General features: G+C 40.7%; 1 protein-coding gene across 1 annotated transcript; it reads left to right on the top strand.

Moving 5' to 3' along the window:
- Nucleotides 1–781: 781 nt before the first annotated feature.
- On the top strand, nucleotides 782–1793 carry LOC115817628 (DNA damage-inducible transcript 4-like protein). Its single transcript, XM_030780959.1, has 2 exons — nucleotides 782–875; nucleotides 1291–1793. The coding sequence occupies exons 1-2, from the start codon at nucleotides 785–787 to the stop codon at nucleotides 1791–1793; spliced, it is 594 nt and encodes a 197-aa protein (XP_030636819.1). The 5' UTR covers nucleotides 782–784.
- The last annotated feature ends 8368 nt before the right edge of the window (nucleotides 1794–10161 follow it).

Genomic DNA, 10161 nt, shown 5'->3' with positions numbered 1-10161 from the left:
TTGCTTATTTAAATACCAAATGCCGTGTTAAAACTGAACAGGTAGCAACAAAATAATGTCGTCCAACAATTGGTTAGTGGAAATTCACCTGTAGCAAATCAGATTTCTCGAATCAAACAGTCGCAAGGACACTCTTAGCTCGCGAGCTGGTTGCCTGGCAAACTTCAGCAATTTCCAGAATGTTAGACTTTCGCTGATTGGTGGATGCTGGTGAGTGTGGTCAGCTGTGAGCATGGAGTCTATATAAACCCACAGGCTGCTCCGAGGCTTTTACTTGGTGTGAATGTGAATGTTTGAGTGGGTGTGTGACGGGATTGGTTGTGTGTGGAACTATTTATATGAAACATTTTCAAACTAACTTAATTTAAGATATAACATAATCGTATTAAGGTAAGTCGCCTTTTTAATATTTCAATACATTTTCTACGCATATGTGTTTTCGTAATCTTGTTTCTTGCACGTAGAATTCACTAGTCTCCTAGTTTGTGTGCATTTCATTGACCGAAATTAGCAATTTGGCGTGTCACTCGTAAAGTTGATGAGTATTTCTTTCTTTCTTATGAGTATTTTGAGAAATTTGGGCGAGTTGGATGTTCTGAGAACCTAGCCAGTGAACTGCTTGTTTGTCCACTAAGGAAATTTAACTATGTGAACCTTAATCAAAAAGCTTTCGCGGGTTACATGGTCGTGCAGCATAACGTAATAAGCATTATTATTAAATGTGATTCACATTTTATCTTCTCATTTTTAGCACTAATCAAAGACGAAACGTTGGATTTTCACCATGGTTGCAACAAGCACACTGAAGAACAAAAACTCTGAATGCGTCTCGGAGTTGATTGACCGAAAATATGACCAACAATGTATTGAAGATGGTAAGTCATTGTCTTTATGCATTGTCTTTGACACCCCGACGATTACGGAGGCGTTCTTGCTGGAAAACATTAATTCCATGCATTGCAGTCTGCTCGCCGCTTATTTATTGCGATGTCAGTGGATGCTGCAGAGAAAGGCAGAGGGGAGGGGTTGCTGGATGAGCACAGTGATGTCAACAGAAAAGATGAAGTCATTCTGTTAGCCAGCTAAGCACCCTTTGTGTCTGTAGCCTTGGGCAAAATTTTTAGCTAGGGTAGAGAGAACTGTGAGATGACCTCTAGCACAGATTTAGAGGTCTGTGTTTTCAAAAAAAAAAAAAAAAGATCAAAAGATCTTGAATCTTAATATTATTTTAGCAATCTTGCTATCTTAACCATGCTAACAGTCTTAAATTTTACATTTTCTTTGACTTAGAGCTGGATTTCTGGGACCACTGCTTGGCCGAACCTCACCCGGGCACAGAGGTGTACGAGGACCGTGCCTGCTTGCAGTTGGCCAAGCTCCTGGAGGGCTGCTTGGCACGTGCTAAGAAAAGCACCCTCCACTGTGCGGAGGTGCTGGTGCCAGAGAGGCTGACCCGACGGGTGGCGCGCGACGTATTGCGGCTGGCGTCGGGCGAACCGTGCGGGCTCCGCGGCTGCCTCCTGGATGTGCGTCTTGAACTGGAGGAATCCCAGAGGAGTTGCAAGCGTCTGGAGCGACTGGCCTGTGACGCCAGCGTGGTGCCCACCTTCGAGCTGACTCTGGTCTTTAAGCAGGACTGTAGTGCTTGGCCAAGCCTGAGGGACTTCTTCCACATAGGTGCCTGTTTCACTCCGGGGGGGTTCCGTCACGCGCTCAAACTCAGCCCAGGCTTCAGGCTGATCAAGAGGAAACTCTACTCGTCCGCGGCTGGTACCGTGGTGGAGGAGTATTGAGCTTGCAGGGGGTGGGAGGAGGGAAGGGGGGCGGGGGGCTAAACGTAACTTGCACTTCAACACCCGGTTTCTGAATGTAGGAGTCAGCTTGTTAAGCGGCTCAGTTTTTTTCTACCCTTTTGTTGTTGTTTATTCTTGTTGGGGTTTTTTTTCTTCTTTTTTTAAACTTTGATAACATGAATGTATGTGCAGGGCTTACACCAAACCCTAGTTCTTGCCTGATTGGAACAAGTGTTAGACGTTTAAGGCTTTTGTAATAAGGGTTAGGTTTCTGTTTTAATGTGCCTGTGCTGTTGTTTTGTGTGTTCCAGGTTTTTGTCCCTCTTTTCCCTTTAAAAAAAAAAAACAAAAAAAAAAAACACCAGCCTGGTTGATGTAAAATCAACACCACTTGAGGCAAAGACTTGATTTTGTAAGACATCAGATCTAGTTTCCCCAGCACAAACCCAGATGTCCACCGTCAATGGGACTGAACTTAGATTGCCTCTTAAGTTCTGTGCAGTTTGCCTGTAAAATTCCATGGTTTCATGAAAACTGTTCAGACAACATCAGGCTGTATGTATATGTTATAGATTTGTGTCTCAGTCGTTTTTGGGGGAGGGATAGTGGGGTAGGGTCAGTCTTTTGAATTGTAGAAGCGTTTGTTTGTAGAATGTGTATGAAGGTAGAGCACATAGATGAACCTATTGGATGTGTAGTTAACAAATATATCGGTCAAACGACTGTCCTTGTGCGCTCTCAGAGGCAGTTTGTCTTTTAAAATGTAAATGAGGGTTAGATTTCAGATGAGCCACTTTGAGCAGTGATTCCAAACTCCAGCCTTGGGGGAGGGGAGGGGGGGGGGGGGCACTGGGTTGCGTTGTTGGCTGAGCAGTAATACACAATAGGTGATTGCAAATTCCAAATCCTTTGATCGGCAGTTGACCTAGGGATGGATCCAAATGTTCAGTGGATCAGTGTTGGTTTAAAGGTTGTTCACGTCAGGAAATGCTGGGAATGCTATGAGAGGTCAGGTTAAAACAAGGAAAGATACTGGAGCAAAAGTTTCTCTGTAAGCACACCTGTTTGCCAAGAAATGATTGTACTGTTTTGTGAAACGCTATAAATTTTTTCCAGCTCTGTCTAGATGGGGTTTTTTTTGTTGTTTTTTTTTTAAATGTGTCTGTATTATCACTGGCTGCACTATTACAGTCACTTTTTTTTTTAAACAAATTCCTGGTAAAGGAAGTGAGCCCTTGTCTATTTGACAATAAAGTGTATTTTCAGGAAAGAAAAATCTTGGCTTTGACTATTTCTTTTTTTAAAAAACAATATTGGACTTTATTCCAGTTTCATGTGAATTCATGTTTTCAGCCCATTTCAGTACATGACTACTGCACTAAAGCATACCAAAAATTCATCCCAAAACTATTTCCCTCTAAGAATTAATGATAATTACTGTACAGTGCAGACCTGTAGATGCCTTGTATTCTCTTTAATAAAATAGTACTGGTAGAGGAATGGCCCAGTAGATGGGTGTGGAAATGGCTGACTGGGTGAGTGAAGAACTCGACTCTCGATTCAGTAGATGGATAGTTGGTTAAAGTCTCTTGATTAAATAATAGATATTCTCCAAAGTTTAGTTTATTCAAGCTAAGGCATCTGTTTAATTCCATCAATTAAGCAAGCCATGAAACATCAAAATTGCATGCTAGGGTTAGAGAACCCCCAAAAAAAGAAAAAGCACAGAATGCCAAAATATTTGGCTATTGGTTTGAATGAGAAGTCTTGAGAGGGACTGCTTTAGGCCTCAAACTGTTGTATGCTCAAGGCTTCCCCTTAAATTCTGAGATACCAACAGAGCACTGTGTTGGCAAACTCCTTCTCTCAGGTAAAAGTAAAGGTCAGATGTGTCTCGGAGGAAACGGCTGGTGTGTAAATAATTCCCATAAAGCCTTTATACGACCTTCTCTGTATTAACCGACCGATCTTTAATGGGAAAAGCACTGTTCTGTTGACACGAGGTGAGAGATGATTAGCGGTACAAGAAACCAGCATCATTTTGCTATGGCTGACAGCCCTATAAAAGAGTGCTATTAAATTTGATACTCCATGGTCATTCCATATTGGCACGTGTTTTCAAACCTGACTCCACAGCCTGCCTGTTCTTTCCAACTGACCTCAGTCTCTCTCATTATTTCTCCTCAAAAATCCAACATTCAGGGTCAGAGCTAAACTACACCCCACATACCAGGAGTCCACAGGAGTGCAACTGTCCATGTGCCTTGGGTTGGGAGGTGAGACAGCTAGGGTATCTGTCTCCATCTTTTTTGTCAGGGAGCTTTGGCAGTAAGGCGAAGATGTAGTCGCACACAATGTCAAATGAATAGTGAATCCCTTACTTTCATTGCTGGGCAATACTCATGTAACTTATAGTCTAGAGAAATGAGAGGAGACTGCATGTGGGAGAGAAGAGGCATGTGCATGTCTCACTAAACCTCAGCTTAAGATTTCTCCCCATGTTTGGGAAACACTCAAAGAGTGGCAGGTACTTTTTAAAGATCAGAGACTCCTTTCTACACACTTTGACAGATGTTAAACGGACATTACACGGCAGGCAACTGAAACGCGTTTTCGCCCCGTTCATACTCACATTTAACTACAGAAGTAACCCTCACTTCACTTCAAATCTGAAGAATAGAGTCACTGAGCAATGCTAACTGAACAAAAGAACTGCAGGAATGCAGTAACTGAGAGGTAAAGTGTTCAAATTAAACTACTTTGTCTAACCTTGCCTCCCAGTCAAGTTAAAACTGAGCCCTGGCACCACCTGCCATTGATGAAAGCTACTTCAATGACAAGAATCAGAGAGATTATGGAGAAGCTCGTATGTTATTCATACTGAGGGGCCTGACATGCTCCCGTCAGCTCACAGAAGTAGAATCCTCTTCACAGCAAGTGTACATTTATCAATCCTGTTTTGTTTTTTTTTAACGTTTGTAATGGAATGACTTCACAAAGTGCAAAACCGCTTCACACAACTGTGCTCTCAATGCCATAACACCTCATTTTAAACTTTGAGTATGGACATATCTTCTACAGTACTTCATTTAGTATACTTAGACTTAATATATATTTCAGCTCTGTTGTTATAATAACTCACATAGGGTATGAGGTTGCTTGTGACAGTAACATTTAGGTTTACATTTGTAGTACATACATTCTTTCTTTCTTTCTTTCTTTCTTTCTTTTACTCTTTCTTTAGAAGGACAGCCTGGTTTGAACTTGGTTTTCTCTGCAGTGAAGCACCTGGGTTCTCTCCAAACAAAACAGCCTAGGACTCATCCACTAGTTTCCCTTGGATACTCCAACACGGGTCAGAGTCATTTGTATCACGTCCAAGTTTTGCCGAGCTACAGCCAACTTCTACGACCAGGAAGAGAGATGTGATATTTCAGCACTTTTATTTATAGCATTGATCCCTCTCGAACCTAAAACCCTGCACTGGACCAGTGCCAGCTGGCGATATGTGAATATACGTATTCAGAGGGGTTTTTTTTTCATAGTTTCACCAAATACTGTCGATTGCTCAAACCCTCTGCATCCAAATTTGATGTTTTCTTTTTCTTTTTTTAATTTATTTTATATATTATACAGCAAATTGTGTGAATGATTACTTTGTGTTGTTCTCTGTGGATCTTCTTTCTGGCTGTCTATGTAGGGAGATTGACCGAGATGTCATCTGTTTGAGAAATGTAATGGTATGACTGCGGGTTAGACAAAGGTGCCATTCAAGACTCTGGCCTAAATAACAGGCAAACACATTTGCAAGTGAAATGTACAGAGGGAAGATTTTAGAATGAAATTTCTTTCATCATTCTCAAAATGCTTTTAAATCAGTTTAGTATTATAAAGCATGGATGTTTCCCTGCAGAAGTGAGTGTTTGTTTCCAGACCTATGGCTTTAGGGTACTGAACCCATTTTTTTGGTTGTTGTTCATTCCAATGCAAGACCTGACTTTCTATGGATTCTATGGGCGTTCCTCTGTGGACTGGTGGTTCTTCAGGAGTTTATTCTAACCATATTACAGTTACCACATTCTAACCATATTACAGCTACCACATTCTAAACATATTACAGCTACATATTCTAACCATATTACAGTTACCACATTCTAACCATATTACAGTTACCACATTCTAACCATATTACAGCTACATATTCTAACCATATTACAGTTACCACATTCTAACCATATTACAGCTACATATTCTAACCATATTACAGTTACCACATTCTAACCATATTACAGCTACATATTCTAACCATATTACAGCTGCCACATTCTAACCATATTACAGTTACCACATTCTAACCATATTACAGCTACATATTCTAACCATATTACAGCTACCACATTCTAACCATATTACAGTTACCACATTCTAACCATATTACAGTTGCCACATTCTAACCATATTACAGCTACATATTCTAACCATATTACAGCTGCCACATTCTAACCATATTACAGTTACCACATTCTAACCATATTACAGTTACCACATTCTAACCAATTACAGCTACATATTCTAACCATATTACAGCTACCACATTCTAACCATATTACAGTTACCACATTCGAACCATATTACAGTTGCCACATTCTAACCATATTACAGTTACCATGATATACATACTGACGCTCTCTGTATGACTTTGATAACTTCATCAAGGCATTTTGTTTACTTCCATTAAATATTAGAGAATGAAAAAACAGTACAAAACCGAACTTCCTCAAATTTAAATATACACTTTCTTTTTCTCTCCCTCTCTCTTCTGATTTCTCCCCTCCTCTCTGTGAAGATCCAGATCTCTCTGAAGAGTCACCCAGAAACTGTTCACATGCAGCTGTGTTTTTTTCCACATTTCCTCAGGCAAACTCTTTACAGGTATTTGGTATTTACAGAGGAAAAGAGCAGCATGCTGGCTCATCTTTCATCTGAATAACAGGCTCTCTGGACATCATTAAAGAGTTTCTTTGCATTTCTGATTGTGGACCAGTGATATAATGACCTCTTTTTGTTAGACTAGCATTTGATGAATTTGACATGAGTATAACGAGTGTTCTGCTTCCTCATTCATTCAGCCACAGACCTAGTTTTATCATCAAAGGATCGTTATAGAAATAGATCTCAACAGCGCCACATTCACAGAGTCCCACACAATCCAAAGAGCAGTCCGTGTTCCTCGATCCATACATAGCATAAACATGCTATCACATCACAGTTCGTGGACATACACTTGGTGATTTTGTTCCACTGTGTTTGGATAGCACAAAGAGTACAAACAAGGTTTTTCAATATGGGTAGTGACATTAAATCAGTACACTGTGGTGAGTGCATACCATGAATTTGCTATCATACCAAAAAAGCCATCAGAAATTTGATTAGGCAGTCATCTGTGATAGTGGAGCTTATGCTTATGGGATACTGCTGTTAAGCCAAAGATGAAGTGATATTCTGAGTTGGCAGTATGTGTAGGAATATGGGAATCTTCTTCTCAAGTCTGTGCTCCAGGGGACAGGGGATACAGGTTGTTTGGGGGTGAGGGAGGGTGGGGTTTCAGGGGCCAGGCAAGGGGAGGTGGGGAAGTGGAGAGGGGGTGGGGGTTCCTCTGCTGTGCATGCTATGTGTTTTTTTTTTTTCTTTGACCCAGATTCAACTAGCCATTCCTGGAAGAGTGAAATTGAATAAATGCTGCATAAGTTGACTCCACTGTCATTGGAGATGATCTCTTTGCGTGTTCTAGCATGTGACTTAAAGATTTCAACAAATCATAATTTATAAGTGTGAGCATGTTTGTGTGTGCATGTGTGTGTGTGTGGTGTGTTGTGTGAGTATGAATGTATACACCTCCATGTGACTTACTATTCAATCAAAAAGTAATTGAAAATGTATTCTCCCTGTTTGAAAGAATATATTGTCTGTTTATGCTGTTTGATATGAATCGTCTCCATCAAGGGTGCACTGGAATGTCTGGTCATGTTTACCTCAGCTCTCCCTCTGTGCAATTAGCCCCTGCTGAATAGATGTGTCTCAGAGTATTATGACTTTAGGTGTGTGTGTGAGTGTATATTCAGAGTATAATGACTTTAGGTGTGTGTGAGTATATAATCAGAGTATAATGACTTTAGGTGTGTGTGAGTATATAATCAGAGTATAATGACTTTAGGTGTGTGTGTGAGTATATAATCAGAGTATAATGACTTTAAGTGTGTGTGTGAGTGTATAATCAGAGTATAATGACTTTAGGTGTGTGTCAGTGTATATTGAGAGTGTATTGACTTTAGGTGTGTGTGTGTGAGTATATAATCAGAGTATAATGACTTTAGGTGTGTGTGTGAGTATATAATCAGAGTATAATGTCTTTAGGTGTGTGTGAGTGTATAATCAGAGTGTAATGACTTTAGGTGTGTGTGTGAGTATATAATCAGAGTGTAATAACTTTAGGTGTGTGTGTGAGTGTATAATCAGAGGGTAATTACTTTAGGTGTGTGTGTCAGTGTATATTGAGAGTGTAATGACTTTAGGTGTGTGTTGATACATGTGAGAGCCCAGGCTAAGCTGAGCTCTAATAGCTGTAAATGAGAAATGCTTTGACTGGCTCTTCACCGAAAGGAATTCAACACATGCAGCACAGACCCAAGGGTTAATTCTGCTCCCCTGTCTCTCTCTCTCTCTCTGTCACACACACACACACACACACACACACACACACACACACACGTGCACACACTTACACAGTCTTTTCTAGACCACCTGTTGTCTTTTGTGTGATCTAGGAAGACCCTTAAAAAGTTTTACTTTACACAAACTAACAACTTCCCTCCAAATCCAGTGGAACGCCACAGAAAAAAAGTATCATATTTATAAAGCTATATTTGTCATAATGTCACTGTGTGATAAACTAGCACTTGCGTCGTTTGACAAATATGTACCAATGAGCTGATAAAGAAGAAAGCACGCTTTGATGTCTCCTTTAAGTGTGATGGTCGAAAGACTGGGACAATGGCAGTCTACTGTGCAAACTGAAGAGTTTGACTGCAAGGCAGATGGTGGTTGTTCAAATGTGGTCTTCAGTTCACCACATGCCTGCTCAGAGTTAGATGCACGACATTGCACAGCCCTGACGTGAGGGGTGTGTGTGTGTGTGTGTGTGTGTGTGTGTGTGTGCATGTGTGCGTGTGTGTGTGTATGTTTCACAGCTGTTGAGCCCTACTGTGAGATCAAGCTGCTGATTCAGGCTTATGTCTGCCAATACTGTACACAAAGAAGCAATACAACACACACACACACAATTTAGTTCTCTTGATTACCTCCATGAACAATTTGGAGATACAGTTACCTCTCCCATAGTTCTTTGGGGAGGGGGCTGGGGTGGGACTGACCTTGCTTTACTAATACAAGGAGATTTTGACACTAGATGACTGCAGACCTTGATCAGTTCATCTCATAACACACAGAGTCCTTCAGACAGTTTGAACTCTTTTTCTCTGTGTCCAGGCTGAGCAGTAAAAGTCAAACATTTCTTCTCTGCGTCCAAGACAAGCAGTAAAAGTCAAACTGAGAACACACACGCTGTGTCAGACTTCCTGATGAACAGAAAATATGCTGTTTGTATCTGAGATAAGGTCAATACTGTTTCCACATTTCTGTTCAGCCCTGACCCAGTACCACAACTGCCTCAGATGCAGCCACTGAATCCATGAGAGGCTGAGTGTCACAACCTGCACCTTCGTTTTGGACTTTTAGTTGGATATGTCTTTGTGCTCCCGTTCTGTGTCTGTCTCCGCCCCTCACCTGTACCTGTTTGTCTCATTATTAACCTTGTTTAGTTTCAACCAATCCTGTGTTGCCCTGTTCAGTTCTCCTTCTATTTAAGTCCTAGTGTTTGCCTTGTACTTTGTCTATCGTTGTTTGTGTATTTTTGCGCACTGTCATGCTGCACCTTTTTGTTATCGGCGTTTGTTACTAGTCTGCACTGTATTTTGGTCTTCATTTTAAGTAAAGCCTTCCGTTTTGTCACCGTCAACCATCGTGTCTTTGCACTTGGGTCCTGCACCACACCACCAGCGTGACACTGAGTAATTCAGCAATTTAATAAGAAGAAAAAGAATGATAATCATTCATTAACTATACATTGAGTGGAAAACAGTATCAAACAAGCTGAGCCAAAGGAAAAATACATTTGCAACTTCTCAGAGCATAAATAATTTTCATTGTGTTTGAACATCAACTGAGATACAGGGCAAACTTCCATATCTAACATGTTGGCCTGTCATTGGAACTATTTCTGATACTACAAATGAGCCAGGACAAAATTACA

Source organism: Chanos chanos, chromosome 7 (assembly GCF_902362185.1).
Source record: "Chanos chanos chromosome 7, fChaCha1.1, whole genome shotgun sequence".
Taxonomy (NCBI): domain Eukaryota; kingdom Metazoa; phylum Chordata; class Actinopteri; order Gonorynchiformes; family Chanidae; genus Chanos; species Chanos chanos.
Note: the sequence above shows the minus strand (reverse complement) of the source record. Positions and strands in the feature narration are given on the sequence as shown.